The 23,923-nt window shown below is 35.3% G+C and overlaps 4 protein-coding genes across 4 annotated transcripts; 2 read left to right on the top strand and 2 right to left on the bottom strand.

Annotated features, from left to right (window-relative positions):
- Window positions 1–824: 824 nt before the first annotated feature.
- On the bottom strand, window positions 825–7,583 carry LOC306856291 (chordin-like protein 2). Its single transcript, XM_079395470.1, has 11 exons — window positions 7,414–7,583; window positions 6,598–6,710; window positions 6,280–6,373; window positions 6,052–6,197; window positions 5,353–5,446; window positions 5,148–5,212; window positions 4,119–4,287; window positions 3,825–4,013; window positions 3,567–3,743; window positions 2,813–2,905; window positions 825–1,805 (listed from the first exon to the last, which is right to left on the bottom strand). The coding sequence occupies exons 1-11, from the start codon at window positions 7,529–7,531 to the stop codon at window positions 1,672–1,674; spliced, it is 1,392 nt and encodes a 463-aa protein (XP_079251596.1). The 5' UTR covers window positions 7,532–7,583; the 3' UTR covers window positions 825–1,671.
- A 916-nt stretch (window positions 7,584–8,499) lies between these two features.
- On the bottom strand, window positions 8,500–14,672 carry xrra1 (X-ray radiation resistance associated 1). Its single transcript, XM_079395270.1, has 18 exons — window positions 14,377–14,672; window positions 14,149–14,268; window positions 13,257–13,411; window positions 13,061–13,132; window positions 12,670–12,742; window positions 12,450–12,547; window positions 12,186–12,334; window positions 11,984–12,088; window positions 11,373–11,487; window positions 11,207–11,257; window positions 10,682–10,816; window positions 10,481–10,574; window positions 10,287–10,396; window positions 9,930–10,196; window positions 9,682–9,835; window positions 9,471–9,586; window positions 9,282–9,387; window positions 8,500–8,794 (listed from the first exon to the last, which is right to left on the bottom strand). Exons 2-18 carry the CDS (start codon window positions 14,240–14,242, stop codon window positions 8,637–8,639), a joined length of 2,052 nt encoding a protein of 683 aa, XP_079251396.1. The 5' UTR covers window positions 14,243–14,268; window positions 14,377–14,672; the 3' UTR covers window positions 8,500–8,636.
- Window positions 14,669–18,283, top strand: neu3.1 (sialidase 3 (membrane sialidase), tandem duplicate 1). Its single transcript, XM_079395272.1, has 3 exons — window positions 14,669–14,763; window positions 15,066–15,298; window positions 16,872–18,283. Exons 2-3 carry the CDS (start codon window positions 15,068–15,070, stop codon window positions 17,829–17,831), a joined length of 1,191 nt encoding a protein of 396 aa, XP_079251398.1. The 5' UTR covers window positions 14,669–14,763; window positions 15,066–15,067; the 3' UTR covers window positions 17,832–18,283.
- Window positions 18,284–19,432: 1,149 nt separating this feature from the next.
- On the top strand, window positions 19,433–22,357 carry LOC306855967 (sialidase-3-like; the record flags this gene model as incomplete). The annotated part of the gene is made up of 3 exons (XM_079394935.1): window positions 19,433–19,634; window positions 20,471–20,701; window positions 21,870–22,357. The coding sequence occupies 3 exons, from the start codon at window positions 19,433–19,435 to the stop codon at window positions 22,349–22,351; spliced, it is 915 nt and encodes a 304-aa protein (XP_079251061.1). The 3' UTR covers window positions 22,352–22,357.
- Window positions 22,358–23,923: the final 1,566 nt, after the last annotated feature.

Below are 23,923 nucleotides of genomic sequence, written 5' to 3'. Positions count from 1 at the left end.
ATGCCTGACCTGAACCCCATATGGAATCTATGGGATATTTTCAAAAGAAAGATGAGAAACAGTCAATCCAACAATCCAGATGAGCTGAAGGCTCAATGGTGCCTCAGCAGTGCCACAGGCTGATCGCTTCCATGCCGCACCTCACTGATGCTGGAGTTTGTGCTAAAGGAGCCCCGACCAAATGTTGAGTGCAGAAATGAACATACTTTAAAGAACTTGAACTTTTCTGTTTTGCAAATCCTTTTTTTGATTGATCTTAGGAAATATTCTAATATTTTGAAATACTGAATTTTTGACTTTCATGAGCTGTAAGCTCTAATCATCAAAATTAAAACAAAAAAACCTTTGAAATTTTTTACTTTACATGTAATGAATCTAAAATATATGAAAGTTGAACTTTTTTAAATAAGTTACAAGACAAAATGAACTTTTTCATGATATTCAAAGTTTTTGAGATGCATCTATATGTCCTTATAAATATCTTAATATAGAGTTAATATCTTAATATATTATTATACCTTACATCAACCATTTGCAAACACAAGCTTTATTCAACTCAGCTCCAGGTGCAGGTTCACAAGCCATTTTTTCCCCTGTGTTTTTCAGTCAATTTCTTGCCTTCCCCCCTTAATGAAAAACAAATTTTCGTACACGATAAAAGCTCCTTGTGGTTTCTCGGTTTGACCGATTTGAGCATCCATAAACAACACAAACTTAGGCATTTTGAGTTTCTGCTGGCGAGTCCTTTATAGAAAAATCACTTCCTGCCCTCCAGATGCATTTCGCACCACAGCAATGGTGTCATGTGCAAACAACCTATTTTTAGATAAAAATTACCTTTTTTATTTAGGTTTTTTTTTTTTTTGCAGAAACAGGCTTCCATCCCAAAATAATGTTTGAAAACAAGAACATAAGAACAGTCTATAAAAGCAATCTTTCAATACAATTTTATATTAGTTAGTCAGGACACTAGCCCAATATATTTCTCATCATTTTAGGTGCATAGGTTATACAATATCAGATCAATGCACACGCTACATAGATTACAATGCAAAACATTTTCTGCATAGAAGATAGGCAGAAAAATATTCTGTTGAATTAAAGATGTCTGCTTTGTCTTTGCAATAAATAGTGTATTTTTAGTTTATCCATGTTACATATATGAGTAGCGTATAACTAAGAACAGTGGAAAAAATGTGGCCTACGTCAACTTTATAAAAGCATTCCGGCCAATAAGCTGTCTACATCATCCTTTGTTTTTCCTCTTATGTACATACAGTGGATGCTTGCTAAAATTACATACATCATTTCCTTTTATGATGATGATGATGATTGCTTTAAACTTGTACTTCCTTATAATTCCACCCAAATAGCATATATTCACTCACTTTTCTCATCAAACGTGCATTTTTCAACAATGCAAGAAACACGACTGACCTCAAGGCCTCTGGAAAAAAAATAAAACAAGGTCTCAGAAAGAATTCTGGGATGTCAAACTCATAAATACTTGCGCTAAACTGAGTCATAGTAATAAACGAGATCTTTAGACTACCTGCTGCCAGCATCTGGTTTTGTACTACATGCACATTGTGTGAGTGTGGGTGTGTGTGTTCTTCTGGTAATAAAATGAGTGTCAGACTGGGATGGCACAATGTTAGAGTAGGGAGGAGACTAAGAAGTGCAAAGACTGTCCAGCTGTTCAGGGTTTAAGTACTTCACCACTTCCTTGATCCCGTCTTCACAGCTCCTAATCTTACTTAAGTCTTTCTGCTTGTCCTCTTCTTCTTTGAACTTTCTCCAAGTGTCTGTGCAAACATAAAAAGGAAAGGACAATCCAAACAGGGAAAAATTAAGTTGCGTACAGAAGTTTTACAGCAAAGGCCTTTTTCATAGCGAAGCAATGGCATAAATGCATTAGGGTTTTTGAAAGTTGAATCTAAATTGTATGGAAGCTTGTTTGTGCCATGGGATCAAAACATAAAAAAGATTCTGAGAAAAATGCTAGATATAAAGTCGGAACTGCGAGATATAAACTCGCAATTGTGAGAGAAAAAAAGAATAGTTGAGTCACAATTATGCATTTTATTCTGTGGCAGAAATTAAAACTCAGAAATTCAAGGAAAAATATGTCAGAAGTCTCATAATCTTCACAGAAAAAGTCAGACTGGGAGATATAAAACAGTTGTAATTTTCATTTTTGTTTTTTATCCTGGTTCGGAAACGGGCTTCCATAGCATTGCATCTCTATGCAAAAAAAAAAAAAAAGTTAATTCTACGAATACTGTAATACATATGACAAAAACCATATGGATTGCTTTAGCGTGCCGTGTCAAACAGGCCTAAGTCTGTCTGGCAGTTCAGCATTTAAGCTGAAAGACAGCCAATGCACACAAAATGCATTAAGAGTGACTTGCTGAAATAGTTAGACAGAATTTTTTTAAAAAGGAAATCAAAAACCTCTTTAATTTTCATGTTAGACATGTTCAATTTCCTTTGGTCTCCTTCACCTTCTCATATTTCCTGGCAGCTGTAAATACTCTAAGCTCAAATATTTAGTTTCGTCCCTAGACTCTGTGTTTTTAGGGCTGTTTAAATCATACTGTAGGTTGACATATAAGGATACGTTTAACTTTTACTCGCCCCAAAAAAAAGAAAAAAGTTTTCAAATCAAACTCAATTTTAACTATCAAAATACACAGTTGAATGTTTGAATATGTGGTACTGTGTATTGTATGACCTTCTGTGTCTCATAAAGCAATAATTCTAAACTAATGCTAAACTAATTTTGTGAAATGAAAAGAGTTAAACATACCCTCATCTAATGTAGTCAGCAAAATGTAATTTTCCGGATGGTCTATGAGGTCTTTCTTCTGAACGTCACCTGTCTCCATCAGATGCAAAACACCTGCAAAGGTTAGAAGACAGTTTTGAAGTAAAAACAAAAAAAAACAAAAAACAAAGGTAAAACTTTACAATAAGGTTGCATTTGTTAATGTTACTTAAAGAATTAAGTAGCATTAACAATGACAATTACATATGTTACAGTATTTATTAATCTTTATTCTTCTTAGTTAATAAAAATACAACTGTTCATTGTTAGTTTGTTAGCTCAGGTGTGTTCAATATTAACAGATGCAACTTTTGATTTTAAACAACGATTAAGAAATGTTGAAATTAACATTAACTAAGATTCATAAATGCTTCAGAAGTCCTTTTCATTGTTGTATGTTGATTCATTAACAAATGTTAACAAAAAGAACTGAATTGCTACCTTAACATTACAAAAGAATACACAATATATAACAGAATACACAATCTTATCTTGCAGCTGAGAACCAGCAAATATTTATCAAATTGATTTATAAAATCTAGGTCAGTGACTAAGAATTTGGATGTAATCTGGTAAAGTGAAAGAATCTTTTCTTCTATTTTCAGCCTAAACGATTGGTTGTTTCAGGACTGATAGAAATGATGTGTTTAATACTATAAGTCTGAAATAGTCTGGAATGACTGCACAAAAGTAACATAACCTGTTGATGCTCAATATTATAACTTGTTTGAATCACCTTCAACCGTTTTCCAGACTTGCACCTCTACTTCCGTGGCTCCTTGTCTCTCAATGGCAATCATCCGTACTTTATCTTCTGACTGAGCAGCTGATGGGGGTTCAACCTTATACACCAACAGACTATTATTGTCTTGAGCAAGGTAACACTCCGTCCTGTTGCTCTCTGCTTTGAGCTCTGGAAACCAAGTTGAAAGAAACACACTGATAAACCATGAAGTTTAAATCATTGCAAATATAATATCACTCATCTGCCTACCTGGACAAATCTTACAGCATTTCCCGTCTGTCTTTATGGGATGTTGGCATGGATACTGGTTGGGACACGTGATGCGCCTGCATTCTTGAAAGCCGTCCCTGCAGGTGCACAGGATGCACTCCAAGACCTTCCCCAGCACCGGGTGCCACACGTCGCCATGAGAATACGTCTTGCCACTGTACACACAAGCTTAGACAAAGTCAGAAACCCTACATTACTTTGACAGGATGTGACTTTATTGGATTTTGACAAGCAATTCTTGAAATTTGGAATTAGTGGTGCATTACAGTTTACCTCTCTGATGTTTGCGCTGTAGAAGAATTTTAACAGTAGTTTCGGAAGCTCCTTTGAGGTGTAGGGTCTGTAGGTTGAGGCCTCGGGGAGACACCCGCAGGGTCGACGGCGTGGCCCTAACTGAGCGACCCCTGACCTGTTCCGCAGCACACTGATCCACAGAATGCCTCTTGTGTTTCAGGACACATAAAAACAAATGTTGTAACTCTGGACTAATATATACAGTAGCATGAATTAAACAATAAAACAACCCTGTAACACTTGACATACTAAATAATAATAATACAAATAAATAAAAAATCTAGTTGAGGATCATATATACATCAGGCTTTAATGGCTCATATATCATGATATAGCAGAATATGAAGGCTCATACTCAAGGAGGAAGAACACCTCAATATTTTTCAGAGGCCAAAATAAGCAAATAATATGCAATGATAAAGTTTATCATCACATGGCCAAAAGGTTAAATGAAATTCTGATGAAGTAGCAGACTATTTAAAAAATGCTATTAAATATCAGTTGTCACTATGTTTTCCAATAATATGTCTTATTAAAATGATTTATTATTATACCTGCTTAGTTTTATGAGCAAAGCTCTGTGTTTACCGTGGGGGTCAAAACATATAATGCAATGCAATAGAAAAATGATTGAGAGATCGTACAAATAAATATTCATCAAAAGCCTGATGTATTATATTTGATACATTTAAAAAAATTTTTTTATAATTTATGGCTAATAAGTAAAGCTGCAACAGTCCAGTAAGTTTTCCTCATTAAATATTACCAACAACATAAACGTTATTCTTACATTTACGTGAAAAAAATTCACAGAAAAAGATGGTACCACCTCAAAGACTTTTTAGAATTACACTTAGACTTTCTAAAAAACAGTATATATATATATATAAAATATCAATCAGATCACAGAAGGCATGTAGTAGACTGTGTAAAGCATGTCAAATTTGATCATTTGAATAATTTTGAGATATCTGATACAGTGAGTCCCCTGAAATATAAAATACATACAACTCCTCTGTTCAGTTGTTGTCCTCCATCATCAAATGATGCAGAATTGATATCAATTGCACTTTCTGTTTATTCAAAAGAGACAATGTTATTTAATCACCACAATCAGGAGTGAAATTAAAACATGAATACAGCTCGTAACATCAGATTTCAAAATTAATATAATTTACACCTAAAATACTCTAAGTTGCATATATATTCTCACCTTTGCACACTAAGCAGCAAGTATCTGAGACTGACACTGGTGAGGAGCATGTAATGGGCTGACAGGTTTTCAATGCACAGAATATATTCCCATTCTTTAATAGAAAAGAATGAGATTACAAAAAAATAATAAGAATCAGAAATTGACAAAATTATTAAAATCAAAACCTCAACATCAGTGCCTAACAACATGGGGGAAAGCAAGGATAAATGACTTGATTTAAAATGTCTCATCAACATGTGAAACTGTGGAAGGAGACGTAATTTTTTTTAACATTATGCATGTTTTTATAGATCCTAAAACGAAACATTGTTATTTGATTATTATTTTTTTTTTATATATCTATGTGTCTGTTAATGAAACTGTTGATATTCACTATTTTCAGGAAATAGTTGGAGATATGGTGAGTGCATTGTGGTTTATTGAGCATTATATTTACATTTCATTTTAAAAGCATAGCCTTTTATCCAAAACAACCTTCACTGTATACATGGAACCCATGAGTTTGGCATTGCTAGCGCTTCCCTCTACTGTTTGAGCTACAGAAATACTGTATTTACACCTGCTCTCCAATGCTGTCTTTCAAAACACTTTATTATAAAGGATTTTTAAACTGTTTGAGATTAGATCCCTATGTTCATTGATGTGCTATAGTGACAGCAACAATAATGATTACAAAAAAATAAAATAAATACTTACAGAGCAAGTGCACATGACGCACTGGTTCGACTGACGGGATGGGAAAAGCTCATGGTTGGCAAATGTTTCCCCTGTTTGATAAGTGCTTCCATTATACCTACAGGTTTTAATGGGTGCCCGCAGACCAGCAGGAGTTCTGTGCTCATCTGTGATTATGATAATTTCAAATAAGAATCATTCATATTAATTTACATAAACAATGGGACCTGGAAAAGCGTGATGTTTTACCTGCACAACGAGGGCAACACTGCTGTGAGTTAGTCACTGGATTTTCACATCGCAGAACAGGGCATTTGATGCTGTTGCATTTCACATGACCAGACTATGTACACCCACATGAAAGTAGACAGAAACATTGACAGCTTACACATAGTGAATGCGCCTACATGCATGCATAGATGACTGTATGGGAAAATTGCAACATTAAATCCTATGTGAATTCATGAATGATCACCTGTATAAAAAAAAACAAAAAAAAAAAAAACAAACAATGCATATGAAAACTTAAAAAAGTAATTTTTTTAGACTTGGAAATTGGATATGTACCTCTGTGCAAGTACAGCGCATGCAGAACATGAATCCAAAGGGCTCCAAATAGGGGTGCCAGCTATCCCCTGGCCTGTACGTCTTCTCTTTAAAAGTGCAGAAAACACCTGACACTGTATGCAACACAAACATATAATCATTTGATTTTCACGAATGGCATTAATTATTATTTTTTTCTATACATAAAACAGGGTTGAAAGTTTACATATTATGTAGCCATTTTTCTCAAAGTCATGACACTAAAAGATGGCACCATAACATTAAACTGTTGTTTACTACAAATACAGGGTCTCTTACTAACGAAGCTGACAAAATGTAAGATCCTCATAGGATGATGATGCCATTATGACAATTTATATATGTTATATATTAAATTATGCATCATTTTTAGGGGGAGTTATGATATAACATTTCACTTGGAACATAAAATATGTTCACTGAATCCTACAAATATAGTGAGAGCGACTAATTACAACATTATTAGCAAACATGGCTGGGGAGACCAAAAAGGCATTCTTATGGAAAAAAGGTACGGATAAATAAATAAAATAATTCTACTGGTTTTGTTATTGTCTTATTGAAATCAACTGTAATAATAGTATCGTTGTTTACTTAATGAAGGACATAATAGACACCTTTTCACGCAATGACAATCATTTTAATGACTTTGAAACACTGAAAGCGCCGTTATAAATGAATTTGTATTATATAACTTCATCACACAGCATTTTCAATACAGTCGTATTGCTGGCAGAATGATGCAACGAAATGTGATGCCCATTTACCAATAAAATATTCTTTGGTGGAGTCACTTACTTTTTCCTGGTCGTATTGCCTCTGTTTCACCCTGAACGAAGCATCGCATTGTGACCAAAATGAAAAGATGTTTCAAGTAGGTCATTCTTTTCTTCATATTCCAGGAAACTGTGGACATGCAGGATTGGTCTTCTCAAACTTCTCCGCACTTTATAACTACGACGGTCTGTGGGAGTTTCTGCAGCGCTTCTAGGTTTTTATCTAAAGCGCCTCCTACAGGAAAACCAACTTGCTCGTTGTGTTGTACAAACATTATTTTAGAAACATTACCAAAAAAAAAAGAAGAAAAAAAATACAAATAATAATCAGTTATGGAAAATGCTTCAAGCTCATCAAATCTGATATTATTCTGATAAATGTTTTATTTAGATTTTTTTTTTTTAATATATAAAAAGTAATTTTAAATTTTTTTGTGTAATATTGACAGTAGTTAAAAAAATACTCGGTAATGTATCAGTATATGGATTTAAGCACATTAAATTTATATTATGCTGATATATGTATATTTGATAAGAGCTAGTTTATGTAATAAAAAAGCTTTTATAAAATAAAACTGATGTAAAAAAATATGTAATTATTTTCTTGGAGCAGTTTACACATTGTTGTAGTTAGTCCTGTTCTAAATATATTAACATGTTTATTGATGTTGGAGTTCAAATCAGTTTTTTTTAAATTGTTAAATGAATATATATATATATATAGAGAGAGAGAGAGAGAGTTTTTGTTGTTGTTGTTGTAGGTTTTTTCACATTTCAAAACTTAATGCTAATATATTTCAGGTAAAAATTGTGTATTTTTTAAGCTTTTGTCACGTTTTTCCCAACCTGACCAAAAAAACATCACATATTTAATTGTGTCAAAAACACTCAAAAGTTGACCCAACAGCCTAACTGTTGATCTTTAAAATAATTTGGATGAATGAATGAATCAATGAATTGTGAGTGACCAAATTTTGATATGAAAAGGTCTTTGAGGTAATCCCTCAGGGAATATACCGTTAATTTCAGAGAAGAGTGTGAGGTAAAACACATGCCCTTCTAGATATATAAGCTCTCAGCACATGATATAAGCAAACTCAATATATCTGATAGCAATGACATATACTGTTTATTTGTAATCAACAAAGATCACACATTTTGTCACCATCTCACCAATATCTTAATAGTGTTTTATTGCAAACTAAATCTAATTCGTTCATGAAAAATCAGAAAGTAAAGCACCTGTTATTTTAGATTACATAACATCTCAGTCTCAATCTGTGCTGCCCGTTCCACTCTTTTCAGATAAGCCGTCCTGTACTTCCTTTTCATGTCCTTCAGTAGTGTCAGTGCTTCCTCGTATTCTCTCTTACAAATACCATTCCCTCCTTTGAGTACATTATCTGGATAGAGAACATATAAACGTGCATTTAGTATCATTCTATGAGCAATAATGCGTTTAATATCAGAAATATCTATTCATATTCGTTTGAATAGTAGTTTGGAGGTTTTCCTAGATGGCATATCCACAATCAGTCTATTGATGTTAATGCATGCAGCACAGTCCTACACACTAGCAATCTGTTAAGTGTTGAAATAATACAAGAACAGCTGCAGAGCCAAATAGAGTATTTCAAAGTAAACAGTGCTGAACAATCATTATAACATCTCTGCAGTGTGCTTGTTAGTTGACCTGTAAAACACGCTAGTTTGTGCTAGTTGATGAAATTTATTTGCTTCTCAGTTGGAAAATATTTCCTGCTGGAATAGCATCACTAGGCTTGACTCGCTTAATTACACTGGATTCATCAGGGTTTTGTCATTTTAATAAATAAGTGACTAAGTATATTTCAAAGCCTGCCATAAAATGACAAAGGAAGTATCTCTTACCTAATGGAACTTTGCTTATTGTTTTCGCCTCCTTTATTTGGGCGAGAAGTTCCTCAACTTTTTCTCCCTTCGACTTCTTTGGTCCCAAAGGAGGCAAATTTTTAATCTGTGAAACGAATGTTTCTCATGTTATTAATAACAGATGTTGGGTTTTCATGCTTAATGCACTGTATATAACTGATGAATGACCTTTTTATCTCTTTCGGTGTATGGCTTCTGAGGAAGGTCCAGATTTGCTTTAGAATCTCTATACACAAGCAGGTTCTTGAGCATGTGCTCCAAAACACTAACGGCTTGTTGAATTCCTGCGTCGAGAGAAATCAATGACAACACAAACAAACAAACGGCACTGATTCAAACAAAGCAAGAGGTCAACAACAAAGTTTAGGAAAATTCCTACCAGAAAACTCAGGCATTTCTGGCTCAGATGTGTCATCAAGTAAGATTTCATAACCAATCAGTTTTTCTGGACATGCTTTGCTGCCTTTTTCCAGTTCGGTTTGCTTTGAATCATCTGGATCTTCTTGGTATTCAGATTCATTTAAGCCATTAATCTGGAAAATTAAATAAAACAAAAAAGTCTTCTGACATACATATCATTCAAGTCTTCATATGTACACTTCTAGTTTCTAGGTGCAATAAAATTACCTCTGTCACAAAGAACGGCTCTGCATTTTGATTCGTCTCAAAGAATATGTCTGCACTTGTCAAGTCAAAATGCTCCTGGCCTATGGCAATGTCTTCCTCGTCGTCAATGGTTGTTTGAGACGAGAAGCCAAATACATGAGTTAACCCATACTCTAAGGGTAGAGGATTATCTTGTCCAGTACATTTCTTGGAGAAGAGCGTATCTGTAGCATGTTGATTTGCCATGATCGAAGGAAATTTTGGTATGTTTGGAAGTGTGGTTTTCACCTGAAAGGTTAAGTAGAAGGTAAATTGCTTCTGAAAGGATTTAATTGAAAAATATTAAGTGCTAAATCCAAACTTCTGCATTTGTGACACCTTTCTTATAGGGAGTATAATATGTCGCTTAATGAGATTAGTTGTTTTTTTGCGGGTTATCTTAATGCCCAGCTTGTCTTGAAGAAAATAGGTCAGCATTGGTGGATCGCCTGTATTGAAAAACAAATTTTTTTGTCAGATTTAACTGATTTAATGCACTAACAATGAGCTTGCCTGAGGATGTGTGAGCTTACCGCTTCTCTGTGTTGTCAAGGGGTTTGAGTGAATAACAAGCTCATTGAGCTTTGGAAACAATGCCACGGGCAACAATGCCTCTTCCTCAGCTATCTAGAGGAAAGAAGTGGCAAATAGCTCTGCTGTCAATGACTTCATTCAGCTATCTATGTTTAGAGCAAATCAAATGCTTTTTAACCGCCAGCAGGCAGTACACAGACCTCATTGTTGGCCAAATTCAGATGATGAAGTTCTGGAAAAGGTAGATGGAGACCCAGAGCACATCCATCGTCCTTTCTCTGATAGTATTGTGAGGCACCAGAATGCATTTCGAGACTTGTCCTTGCTTTGTCCTCCTATTTGAGATGCAAGTTAGATAAGTTAGACAAGTTAGACAATATTTGGCCGATATACAACTATTTGAAAATCTGGAATCTGAGGGTGCAAAAAAATCTAAATATTGAGAAAAATCGCCTTTAAAGTTGTCTAAATTAAGTTCTTAGCAATGCACATTACTAATCATAATTTACAGTAGAAAAAATACAAAATATCTTCATGGAACATGATCTTTACTTAATTTCCTAATGATTTTTGGCATAAAAGAAAAATCTATCATTTTGACCCATACAATGTATTTTTGACTATAGCTACAAATATACCCCAGCAACTTAAGACAGCTTTGTGGTCCAGGGTCAAATATAGACATATGTAAACAGAAGAATAACAAATAAGAGACCAGATCTTACTTTCAATGTTTTTTCTGGTTTTTGCTGGCTCATTATGATTTCAGAGTCTATCTGGCAGAGAAAGTAAATAAATTGACATACAGTATAAACATTTTTGTTTCCAACCTCTTATTTTTTTAAATTAAATATGCTAACACTTCATCCTCTTGTCATTCACTGTGCCCACATTCTGTCCGATGCTCTGTGGCATAATGCCTGTCGGGGAATCTGGAAATGTTGCCATCTGTTCTAAGAATGGGATTCCTGAGATGTAATTTCCTTGTAAATTGAGGTGACGAAGTCTAAAAGCACAAAAACGTTAAATAAGAAAAATAAAATGAAAGAATCACTTATGCAGTTTCTTAAAATGTGAGCTTACATTGCCTGTTTGCATTTTCCTCATTTATTAGTTTATAATTTAAGACTTCAAATTTCTATAAACAAAACCGGGCCATTTAATCACTGCACATTCATATTTAAAACACTTGGGCTACAGCATTGTTTTGTTTAAAATTCTAAAAGGACATTTTGTGGCTGTGCCACAAGAGGGCAGTCTATACCAAGAAGAATTAAAAAACTGAAACTTGATAGACTACCTAATGTTACACATGACTGATCATAATGACTGCACATTTTGTACAGAAAGCTAAAATTTACATACATACATAAGATGTTTATGATAAAGATTCCATTTAAGCACCTGTAAGCCACATGTAATGCAGGACTAGTGAGGTGTATCTTGTTAAATGTGACTTTTATTTTATATAACTGAAATTCATTTAAACATGAATGCCTTACCTCTTTAAGTTAGCAAGGCTCATAAACACTCCTGGAGAAGATAATTTGTTGTCATCAAGCATCAGTACCTCCAGCGTTTGAAATAGAGAGACACTTTGTTCTGTGCTATTGAAAAAATATATATATTATACAGACACTGAAAACTACAGTGAATGGATTCTATGTTTTGTCTTGTGGAGGAACTATAGTAGTAAGCATTTACTTTTCTCCAGGGCAGGTACAAGGTCCAGCCATATTGAGTGGAAGCATCTGCAGCTGGTTTCCAGTCAGATGGAGCACCTTCAGATGTGGTAACAGGCCTAGATTTAATATACTTTCTCCTGTTAAGTTATTGAAGGATAAATCCAACACCTGAAACAAATGAATAATGTCAAGCTTCTTTGATCATCACAATATTCTAAGTGACATCTGCTTAAAGCCTTCAAGGTTGAAATACGATCACAGCCCTGTATTCAAGCAAACTCACCTCCAGTTTCTGGAAGTCTTCAGCATGAATTTCCAAATCATGGAGATTGTTCAGTGACAGCTCTAGTTTCCTCAGTGCAGGAAACCTGGCAAAGGGTTCTAGAAACAAAACATAAGAATATATTTTGTATGCAAACAATTTCACACTAGAAATGTCAAATATATATATATATATATATACAAAATGTAAATAATATAAAACGTACAAAATATTGTATTACCTAAAGTTAAATGGTTATCAGAGGCATTTATGTATGCAATGTTATCAAATTGCTCGAAACCCTCAAGTTTGACCTGTTTAAAAAAAGAAAAATTCTTCTGTGATTGAATAGCAAATGCATTTTTTAATGATTATATTTAATTCATTGATTTATTAATTAATTTTAATTTATTTACAGAAATAGATTAAAATAATTATATTGTAGAAATCAATAAGTTTGGTGGTTTAAAATACGTCAAATATGGCTACCTTGAGAAATACTCTATTTTTTGTTTTCATATTTTAAAACATTTTATTTCATTTTGAGGCCTTCTGTTGAGAACCACTGGGTTAATCTAACAAACTAATTTTAAACAAACGGTTTAATACGGGATATTTGATACAGAGCTTACCGTTTGCAAACGCTGGCCACTGATGTTAACAGAACAGAGGTCGGAGGGCTTATCCACACAATGCAATGTAAGCTGAAGTATTGTGGAAGTGTTTGTGTGTATGTTCAATATAGGATATTAAAAGAGAAATTGACCATCAATGTCACATTTTGAACAAATGAATGAATTAATATACAAATTTAATGAGCATTCTTACAAAAAGTTGAGCATCTAAAGTGTTGATAGCACTTTCTGGTCGTCTCTTTTCATGTTTCCCAGAGTGCACTTCAAAATGTGATCCTGAAATGTTTTTCCTTTTTGATGTCCTCTCTTCCAAAGTATTTCCGTTTGCTACAAGCCAGTGCCCAGCCCCTTAAAAAAAAATAATATTACAGTGGACTGTTCAATGATTACAGCTACAGCTTTATTTATTTGAAATGTTAAGAGTAGGCATGTTTTCCACAATAGTCAGTAAGACTGTTTAAATAAATTAACACTTTTATTCAGCAAGGACACATTCAATTAATCAAGTGATGTTAAATCCTTTCTTTCAAATTAATATAATACTGCTAGAATACTGAAAAAATGTAGTAAAGTAAAGTAAAGTAAAGTAAAGTCGTGACGTATTGTCAAGTATGGTGACCCATACTCGAAATTGGTGCTCTGCGTTTAACCCATCCAAGTGCACACACACAGCAGTGAGTAGTGAACAAATCCACACACACACACACACACACACCGTGAACACACACCCGGAGCAGTGGGCAGCCATGCTGCAGCGCCCAGGGAGCAATTGGGGGTTCGGTGCCTTGCTCAAGGGCACCTCAGTCGTGGTATTGAGGGTGGAGAGAGCGCTGGACACTCACTCCCCCCACCTACAATTCCTGCTGGCCGGGGGCTCGAACTCGCAACCTTTCGATTACTAGTCCGACTCTCTAACCATTAGGCCACGACTTCCCCCATCATTAGTATAATGATGAAACAAAAATAATAAGCTGCACACCTATTTTTAACATTGATACTAATAAGAAATGTTTCTTGAGAACCAAATCAGGATATTAGAAGAATTTCTATGATCATGTGACTGTCATCACAGGAATAGAAATCACCTTCGTTTCTTGGATGAAAAAATGATCTTATTGGGAAACAGTTTGAAGGGTAGCTTTGTCCATTGTCCAATTTGTAAATCCCCAGTCCTGCCATTTCTTTCAGGGATCCGTTACCTCCAACTAAGTTGTGAGCAATAACAACACACACATACACAAAACATGCCAAATAAACCGTTAACCACAAACGTTAATATTAAGTACTTTAGTAACTCTACAAAAGTAACTTACATTAACTTTGAACCACTGAGCCTCTTCTACTGTGCGCTCTGTCTCGAATTTGTTTTACTAACAAGACATGTCTGTCTTGCATGGTATCCTAGCAACCGTAGTTACGCGGTATAGTAAATGTAGTCCATGTTTACTGATTCTTTTGAGATTTTAACTCAATGAGTACAATTATTTTTTAAAAAGTTACAGTTGAATTAATACAAGTGAATGAAATAAATTTACAGCGTCCTTGTTAGTTCCGAACTACATTTCCCACAATGCACTGAATTGTTTCCGTTTTCGTCTCCTCTGTCTGCAGTGGAGGAAGCTGGAGACGGAGAGCTACACACCAGGCAGTCCTGTACATTTAAACGGAATTTTACACGTTATATGGATCGCGAAGTGATTGTATGTATATTCGGTTTTTGCCTTAATCATTTTAATAAAAAAATATATTATTGGCGTATCATTTGATTATGTTTGTATATACCGTGTGCGATCAGGACGTTTAAGTCTTTTTAAATAGTTTAAAAAGTTTATATTTTATATTATTTTATATTTATTTTTAAATAACAGCAGGGACAGTATTTTCAGAAGATGTCTCAAAGAAGTGTCTAGATATCTGTGCATGAAAATGCCTCAAGTTCAAAGTCCACTGCATTTCATGTCATACAGTAACTTACCATACCTTTACCTACTTGCTTTTCTAGGAATGATTGACAGCATGGCGTCAAAAAGCCATTCAGAAACCCAGCACGTCCTGCCTGCACGAACAGCATTATTCCAGCAGAAGAATGGTAAAACATACAGGATTCCTGCTTTAATCTATATCAGTGATGGTCAGACTTTCCTTGCCTTTGCTGAAGAGCGCAGCACTCCACGTGACAGTGATGCAAAAGTGTTGGTCATGAGGAGAGGATCACTGCAAAATGGATCCCTTCAAGTAATTTCCTTTTTTTTTCTTCATATATTGTGTATTATTATTTATCAATATATCCGTAGTTTACAAGATACACAACAGTTTAAAAGTTTGTGGTCATGTAAGGTCCACCCAACTGGCCCAAAGAAGGTATCCAAATAGTGGATGAAGGGTTCCTGCGTGTTCGGTCTTTCCGGTGTGCAAAGTTCTTCAATTTAAGTTAAACTCTAATCTGACTCCATTTTATTATTTAATCTGACTCCATTTTATTATGACCTCGTATTTAGCTTGAAATACAAATTGATTGCTTGTCTATTTCTAATTTGTATTCTTCTGATATTTGATTATTCTAGTTAACTCTTGACTTTATATTTACTCGTTCATTCGGTTGCTCATGTCTTTAACAAGGATGCAACGTAATCTACTAGAGTCAATAATTACAGAGTAAAACAGAATAAGGTCAAATGTAACAATTTATTATCAGTCAGGTAAATACTGTATGTATTATGTCAATTACACAGCAATTCAAAGAGATCAAATCATATCAATACAAAACATCGAATTCTCAAAGATAAATCTACGAGTAAAGGATGTATACCTGACTTTATAGAAATACATAGTGTGAGCATTGAGACCATCACTACGGGCTTCTGGTTACAGAATCGCCCTGATCCTTTTGCCACATTTCCTTAAGTACTTCAGACCAAGACCAACACCCCTGAAATGTAGACAGGAACTAACAATTTGAATTTGCTTTGATCAAGCCGAGTTAGCACCTTTTGGGACACAAGGTAATTTGCATGAAAACCACTAGGAGCTGATCCACCCTCTACAGTATGCAAAATATCTCTGAACTCTTAGGATCTGTATTACCTTTTAGTTTACTTCTTATAAGAATGAGACCATTGTACCAGTCGCCCTGAGACAATTCAAATGATACCAAACATGACTGTAAATAACACTTGCATTAATGCAGAACATTACATTTCTGCTATTGACCATTCTGAGTGAGCTGAGTGAAGGGAAGGATGGGTGATGGGAAGGAAGGGATGAAAAGGAGTTTATGCTTATGCGAGGGAGGCATTTTCCCGCGTTTTCTCTCAGTGGGGTGCGGAGACAGATGTCTGTATGTTAATGCACTGTGTGTGTGTTGTCCATCTCAGGAGACTAAAGTGTCTGAGGTTCTGTAATTCTTACAGTCAGTACTATCTTTTATTTTATTTTTAAGAAGTTAATAATCCTATTCAACAAGAATCCAATAAATTGTTCAAAAGTGACAGAAAATACTTTTTTATTTCAAATAATTGTTGTTCTTTTGAACTTTTTATTCCTCACTGAAAACAATTTATAATTATTTCCAGAAAAACACTGAGCAGCACAACTGCTTTCAACAGTTAAACAGTTTTTAAATAATAATAATAATAATTCATTATATTGCTGATTTTACTGTATTTTTGATGATTTTGATAAATGCAGCCTTGGTTAGCATAGAAACTTCAAAAAAAAAAAATGTAAAAGTTTTACTGACCACAAACTCTTTAACAATAGTGTATAATAAAATTTTATACACAATTGAAATAATTGTTATTGTTTTCAGTGGTCTCCTGCTCAAACACTCTCTTCTGCTCGTTTGCCGGATCATCGCACCATGAATCCTTGTCCAGTCTATGAGAGGAAATCCAAAACCATCTTTCTGTTCTTTATCTGCATATTGGGCAACACCACGGAGTATCACCAGATTTCTACTGGTAGAAACCAAGCACGGTTGTGTTACGTCACTAGTACAAACTATGGCCAAAACTGGAGCAAGTTAACAGATTTAACAAATAGTGTAATTGGAGATGAGATCTGCAACTGGTCTACTTTTGCAGTTGGGCCAGGACATGGTATTCAGATGAAAAGTGGAAGACTAATCATTCCAGCTTATGTTTATTACATACATTGTAGGTGTTTTCCTTTTCCACTCATAGTCAGGCCTCATGCTTTATCGTTCTACAGTGATGACTCTGGTGTCACCTGGCAGATGGGAGGAAAAATCTCAATGAAATCCTGCGAATGTGAGATGGCTGAGATCATAGACCATGCTGATAGGAGTCATTTGTATTGCAACGCACGTAGTACATGTGGCCACAGAGTGGAGGCTTTAAGTGAGAGCAGCGGGGCAGTTTTTGACAATCCTCATGTTGCTCAGAAACTCGTGGAGCCCCATCATGGCTGCCAGGGTAGCGTGTTGAGCTTCCCTGTGCCTGAGCCATTGGATGAAGAGGAGAAGAGCCCAAATGATTGCTTGACACAGTCAGACACAAAAACATGGTTACTCTATTCCCATCCAACTAATAAAAAGAAAAGGAAGGATCTTGGAGTTTACTTGAATAAATCACCCTTGAAAACGTCTAGCTGGGGCCGACCGTGGATCATCCATAAGGGTCCTAGTGGATATTCTGATCTGACACAGTGTGAGGAGCAATTTGCCTGCCTCATGGAGTGTGGAGAGAAAAGTGAGATTGAGGAAATAGCCTTTGTGGAATTTAAACTCAGCGATTTATTGTGCACTTGAAATGATAAAAGTACTTCCTGTGGCAAGTTTTACAGGTTCATCCCATAGTTCATTCATAGTTTAAGCAAATTAGATTTTTGGGTGAACTAGTCCTTTAACGTTTGCTTATGTGTTAGATTTGCTTCTTTCTACTGGATACTGTAAAAAAAAATATCAATAAATAAATAAAAACAGTGACAAAATAGCTGCATTTTGAATTCAGATAAATTTATCTGCGGTGAAGTCCCAGCATCTCATGAAATCATGAAACTGTTATAACTTAATCAATTAAGCAGTTAATGTGATAATTAAATCATGACTGTGCTGTTACTTACTTGATACATGTAATGTATGCTTTACCTTGTATTTATGTATTTATTGTTATTTTGATGTTTTCATTTAGATTAGTTCAAGAGGACACTATCAATATTGCACTGTTACACATTGGTGTCATTAAAATTTATGGTATGATTAAGTTTAGTCTGGTCATCCTTTTAAACAAAAATGATTGTGTTGCGTGGATATAATTGACAGCCAAATAATATTATATTTTTTATTATTATTAAGTGTGCCTTTTGGCCTTTTCATGATGTCATGTGAATTAATGAAGTATTTTCACTGATAAAGACAGCTATATATATATATATATATATATATATATATATATAGTATTTTTATTACATATATCGATAAGGTCGCAGTGGATATAATATTGAAATTATTGTAAATAGTTTCCCATCTTGTGCATAATTCAGCATAATTTCAGGATTTGAACTCTTGTCCCATTTTTATCACGTTATCTTATATTTGTTTGTCAGTAGGGGGGATCTTAAATTGTCAGCCCTGCAACCATGACTTTGAAAAGTAGATAAATCATTTAAAAACTGGATATCTGTAGAAATAGCATTTTAATAACCTTCAACCCTTACAAGACATTCAGTTAAAAATAGAAAGGCAGCTATTTCGTGGAATGAGCCATAAACTAACTAAAAACAGGTGTTACATCTGGCCCATTAATTGCTGTCGCAGCAAAATAAGAGTCCGCGCTTGTGGAGTTTAGTTTGTGGTGGAGGTCTCGGTAAAGTAGCCTGCAGCACACTTTCAATTTGGAGCAGAAAAGGACACTTTTGTAAGCATAAACTTGCGTCGCACGTTCAAGCTGCTGTAAATCACGTATAATGCATGATTTAATGTAACGTAAATAACGCTTTAAGAGGCAGCTACAGTCTCTACAACAACACGAACAGCTCAAGTTTTGCTAAAAGTTAACAAAGCGGCAGCCATCGAACCGTCACTTTCGCTCTCATGCTATCATTTGTATCACTTGTATAGACTAATCTGTGGTGCATGTGCTTCGTGTTGTGGTTTCCATTGGAACTATGCTAGTACTTTGATCAAAGCAAAGGAAATACTCACTCTCCAACTCCAACAAACGCACACATTGCGCAATTCAGTATTGTGGAAACGGACAGAATATAGAAGGACAGGGTACAACAAAAATAATCGTTCCTCTGTAAGACTTCACAACTTGACTTGGTCTATATTGCTTAATCCTTCCCTGTGACGTTTTTTGGCTAATAATATAAATCTGTTTATTATATTTTCAGGATTTAAATTTAACAATGGACAAAACCCATCCAGGAAGCAAATCAAGACCCTTTCCAATAACAACATTATTCAAACAGGAGCCTCAGAAATCTGAAAAAATGCAGGTGACGTACAGAATTCCAGCTCTCATCTATATCAGTGACAATCAAACGTTTCTTGCCTTTGCTGAAAAGCGGAAAACTGCAGATGACTCTGATGCAGATGTCCTTGTGATGAGAAAAGGAATATGAAGGATGGTGAAGTTGAGATGAGTCTTGCTACACTAACATTTAGTCACTATTGTACGTTGTGTACACTGGCTCAGGCTATGTGAGATGTAGATGAGTTCAACAAAACTTTCTTCATCAAAACAGATTTGGAATCATTTAGTGTTACATCACACTTGCTCATCAATGTATCCTTTGCAGTGAATGGGTGCCGTCAGATTGATAATCCAACCAGCTATTAAAAACATAATAATACCCACAAGTAATTATCAGAGTCCACAGACATGTTTGTTTAGAACTGATTTGGATTATCGCTTATAATCACTTGAGAAAGTAATATTTTGAATAGAGGACGGGAGAAAGGAATTATGGATGGAGGACTCGTATTATACTTTTCACTACACAAGACATTAATTGATAGACCGGAGTCAAAACAGGACTGTAAATTACTTGTTTGTTACTGTGATGTTTTATATCAGCTATTTGAACTCATTCTGACGGCACCTATTCACTGCAGGGGATCTGTTGGGTAAGCAACTGATTTAATGCTTTTCTGATAAAGAAACAAACTCATCTACATCTTGGATGGCATGAGGGTAAGCACATTTAGAAAATTTACATTTTTAATATTAAGCCTTTTTTCCTTTTCTTTTTTGTTTTCAGTGGGATAGTAGTCATGAGTAGCTCACTTCGGCTTGTCAACCAAACCACCACAGCATGAATCCATGTCCGGTCTATGAGACGGAATCCAAAACCCTCTTTCTGTTTTTCATCACTGTTCCTGTTGGGGTCTCTGAACACAAACAAATACACACAAGAATAAGAATGAGGCATGACTTTGTTACATAACCAGTAAAGATACTGGGAAAACCTGGAGTGATATTACAGACCTGATGGCAGATGTGATCGGTGAGCAGGAGAAGGAGAAGGACTGGGCCACCTTTGCTGTCGGACCAGGACATGGTGTTCAAATGAAGAGCGGAAGACTGATTATCTCAGCATATGTGTATCCTTGCCACTCACTCAACTGTAAACTCACATCACGTGCATTCACATTCTACAGTGATGATAAAGGAAGTACTTGGCATCAGTGTTAATTTCGTTGACTAAGACGACGACGAAAAATATTCGTCAACGAACCTTTTTTCTGTGACTAAGACGAGACGTTGACGAGCTAAAACTAATATCTGATGATAAAAACTATTACGAAATTTATGCGCGTCTTCGTTAACAAGACGAGACCGGACTAAAATGTTATTTGAGGATTTGAGGAAATGTTATAGGACATTCAAAATACATCCTATAGGCTAAGTTAACTGACTTGTCTTTCAAAATGTGCGTCTCTGTCATTGGATAAGGGGCGTTTGCATATCTAGTCTCAGTATGGCAGCCGCAGTGGACGGATAGGCTACCAAAACGCGAACTATAGCGATCTGAAACAATGGCCTCAGCAACCGAAGGGTTAGGGAGTGGGTGACCAGACGTCCCGTTTTTCCCGTGAGTCACAATTCATTGTCGATTAACTTAAAGTCAGTGAAGGTGCGATAGGCGGAAACGCGCTGCTAGAAGTGCTCTCTCTCGCGCACGCTCCACTTCTTCAGTTCTCATACAGCGCGCGATCAGTTCTCAGTGCTCAAATACACAAAATGTCTCTCATGTAGAGTATCTCACGGAAATACAGTCCGTTATGGTTTAAGTGAGCTTAAACAGGTGGGTGAAAACTGAATGTATGTCAGTAGGCTATTACATGCATACCTTCCGTCTTAAATGGACAGCATATCTGTCATAAATGTTAACCACCAAAAGATGTTAAATACATGTATACTTGTTAAGTAAACCTACTGTATCTGAAAAATGAGTTTAATTTATATTTCTACCAAAAAATGAAAATGTATTCCAGTTTTTCCAAATTCAATCCTTGATTCAAATTTCTCATAACTAAGCTTAATTGATTTGGTCTAAAGAGAGAAGAATTGATGACTGTTTTTGTTTAAATACTACATATAAAATAGCTACCAAAATAAATGTTGGTAACTGCAGTTTGACTAAAAGTTGACAAAAATGCAATGACTTTTCGTCGACTAAAACTAGACTAAAACTATGAAAGACTCAAATGACTAAAACTAGACTAAAACTATGATAGACTCAAATGACTAAAATGTGACTAAGACTATTAAGCATTTTCGTCTCAAGATAAAGACTAAGACTAAATCAAAAATGCCTGCCAAAATTAACACTGCTTGGCATTTAGGAAAACGTGTGGATGGTGAGTCTGAGTGTCAGATGGCTGAGATCATTGACGACAAAGGTAATGGTAAACTTTACTGCAATGCTCGAAGTATATCCGGCTACAGAGTTGAGGCTCTAAGCGAGAGTAATGGAGATGCTTTTGACAAGCCTTCATCTGCACATAAGTTGACAGAGACCGGACATGGCTGCCAAGGAAGTGTGTTGAGTTTTGCCCCTGATCGAGCGACTGAAAAAACATGGCTACTCTATTGCCATCCAAGCAAGAGAATGTGCCTTGCCGTCTACTTGAATAAATCCCCGTGGGATCCCTCAGGATGGGATGACCGTAAATTGATAATCTACGGTGGTCCAAGTGGATACTCAGATCTGGCTCACTGTGGAGATGGAAAACACTTTGCCTGTCTCATGGAATGTGGAGAGATAAAGGTGACTGAAGGGATTGCCTTTGTCCTTTTTAAACTCAGTGATGTCATTTAGGCCAGGGGTGCTAAATGAGACGGCAAAAGTCAACATTTTCATTTCGTTTTGCAAATTATTAAATTACTGCTAAGAGTAATGGACAAGTACTCACAAAATTGATATTAAACCTATTTAAATCATCAAAATATGAAGATCATACACGCTACCATTCAAAAGATTTTTTTTTTTATTCAGCAAGCATTAATCAGGAAATCATGTTTTACATGGCAAATAAATGCTGTCTATTCATCTAGAACTGTCTATTCATCAAATAATACTGAAAGAAGTACACTGTCACCATTTCCACAAGAAATATATTAAACAGCACAACTGTGCAATGTTTTTTGAGTAGAGAATGATTTCTGAAGGATCATGAGGCGTTGAAGACTGGAGTAATGGCTGCTGAAAATTCAGCTTTGCCTCACAGGGAAAAATTACATAAAACAATTAAAATAGAGAACTTACTTAAAATTGTAATAGTATTCCACAATGTTCACAATATATATTTTTTTATAAATTGATCTGATTTATGTTAGTTTCACCATTTTCAAATTCAACTTCACAAACGTGCACATTTTACTATTATGTCCTTACGTCGTAAACAACATGGTGGGTGGGACTAACAGAAACTGACAAATCATCATTTTGACAAGCATAGACTATGGTATACAGGAAGAGGGAAAATTAAGAAACTGCCTGTAATTGACATGAAAACATTTTTATAAACCTACAGTGAAAAAAGTAGTATTATTATTGTTGAATAATTTACATCCATTTGGAAAATTACCTACTTCTCAGTGGGTGTGACCATGCCCACCCGTAGCTTGCACTGCCCCAAACTTTTGATCAAAATACTTCCTGATGTATTACCGTCTAGCCAAAAATATGATTTATGCAAAATAGTTCTGTGCCATTATTTCATTTTATTGTAGATGTCAGTTTTTTTTTTCTTTTGCAAATATATATAACAGCTGCTTTCCTCACTATCATGACAGTTCTTCATGCTTTATTTTTATTTGTTGCAAACTTATTTGAAGTAGTCCTTTAGTGCTTGAGTTGCATGTCAAGCCCACTTTCATGGACAGCATACCTTCATCATACTCAAAGATTGAAGATATTAACAAACTTGTGAAATAAAAACTGAATGCGACTATGGCATCTGGTTGGCATCTTGCCATAGTTGAGCATCCATAAGGGCCCCAGTGGACACTCACAACTAATAGTGTGGGTTTTTTGGTTCTTTGCAGCAGTGAAATGTGCAAGTTTTATTTCAGACAAGTTTCATTACCTCTTGAAATCATTTTAGAAGAAAAAAAGAACTAAGCAATCGGTATCTTGTTGCACATTCTGCTGTATCACACCATTTTCACTTCAGTATTATTTGAGTGCTCAGTAAAGATAAGATGTGTGTTTTTAAACATTTGCGCAGGGCTATGCAACATTAGGGATGGAGACTATAATTCATATTTGGCATAAGAGATAAAGTTATCCCAGTGTTTATAATTCATGCACGTAACATGGCTCATAAATCATTTAATAATTATTCCAGATACTCCAAATATCACCAACACAAGCTCATGTCATCAAGTC

The sequence above is a fragment of the Barbus barbus genome, assembly GCF_936440315.1.
Source record: "Barbus barbus genome assembly, chromosome: 36".
NCBI lineage: Eukaryota > Metazoa > Chordata > Actinopteri > Cypriniformes > Cyprinidae > Barbus > Barbus barbus.
Note: the sequence above shows the minus strand (reverse complement) of the source record. Positions and strands in the feature narration are given on the sequence as shown.

What these genes read in the sequence shown, in the direction of transcription:
- LOC306856291 (XM_079395470.1), bottom strand. Translation starts at nt 7,531, where the DNA reads ATGTCCACAGTTTCCTGGAATATGAAGAAAAGAATGACCTACTTGAAA. An exon ending in GGCAATACGACCAGGAAAAA is followed by an intron (nt 6,711 to 7,413) that starts GTAAGTGACTCC and finishes TGTTGCATACAG; the next exon opens with TGTCAGGTGTTTTCTGCACT. An exon ending in TTGCTGCTTAGTGTGCAAAG is followed by an intron (nt 5,213 to 5,352) that starts GTGAGAATATAT and finishes TTGAATAAACAG; the next exon opens with AAAGTGCAATTGATATCAAT.
- xrra1 (XM_079395270.1), bottom strand. Translation starts at nt 14,242, where the DNA reads ATGGCAGGACTGGGGATTTACAAATTGGACAATGGACAAAGCTACCCT. An exon ending in AGCCTTGCTAACTTAAAGAG is followed by an intron (nt 11,488 to 11,983) that starts GTAAGGCATTCA and finishes TTGTGCTTTTAG; the next exon opens with ACTTCGTCACCTCAATTTAC. An exon ending in CTTGACAACACAGAGAAGCG is followed by an intron (nt 10,397 to 10,480) that starts GTAAGCTCACAC and finishes TTTTCAATACAG; the next exon opens with GCGATCCACCAATGCTGACC.
- neu3.1 (XM_079395272.1), top strand. Translation starts at nt 15,068, where the DNA reads ATGATTGACAGCATGGCGTCAAAAAGCCATTCAGAAACCCAGCACGTC. An exon ending in TGCAAAATGGATCCCTTCAA is followed by an intron (nt 15,299 to 16,871) that starts GTAATTTCCTTT and finishes TATTGTTTTCAG; the next exon opens with TGGTCTCCTGCTCAAACACT.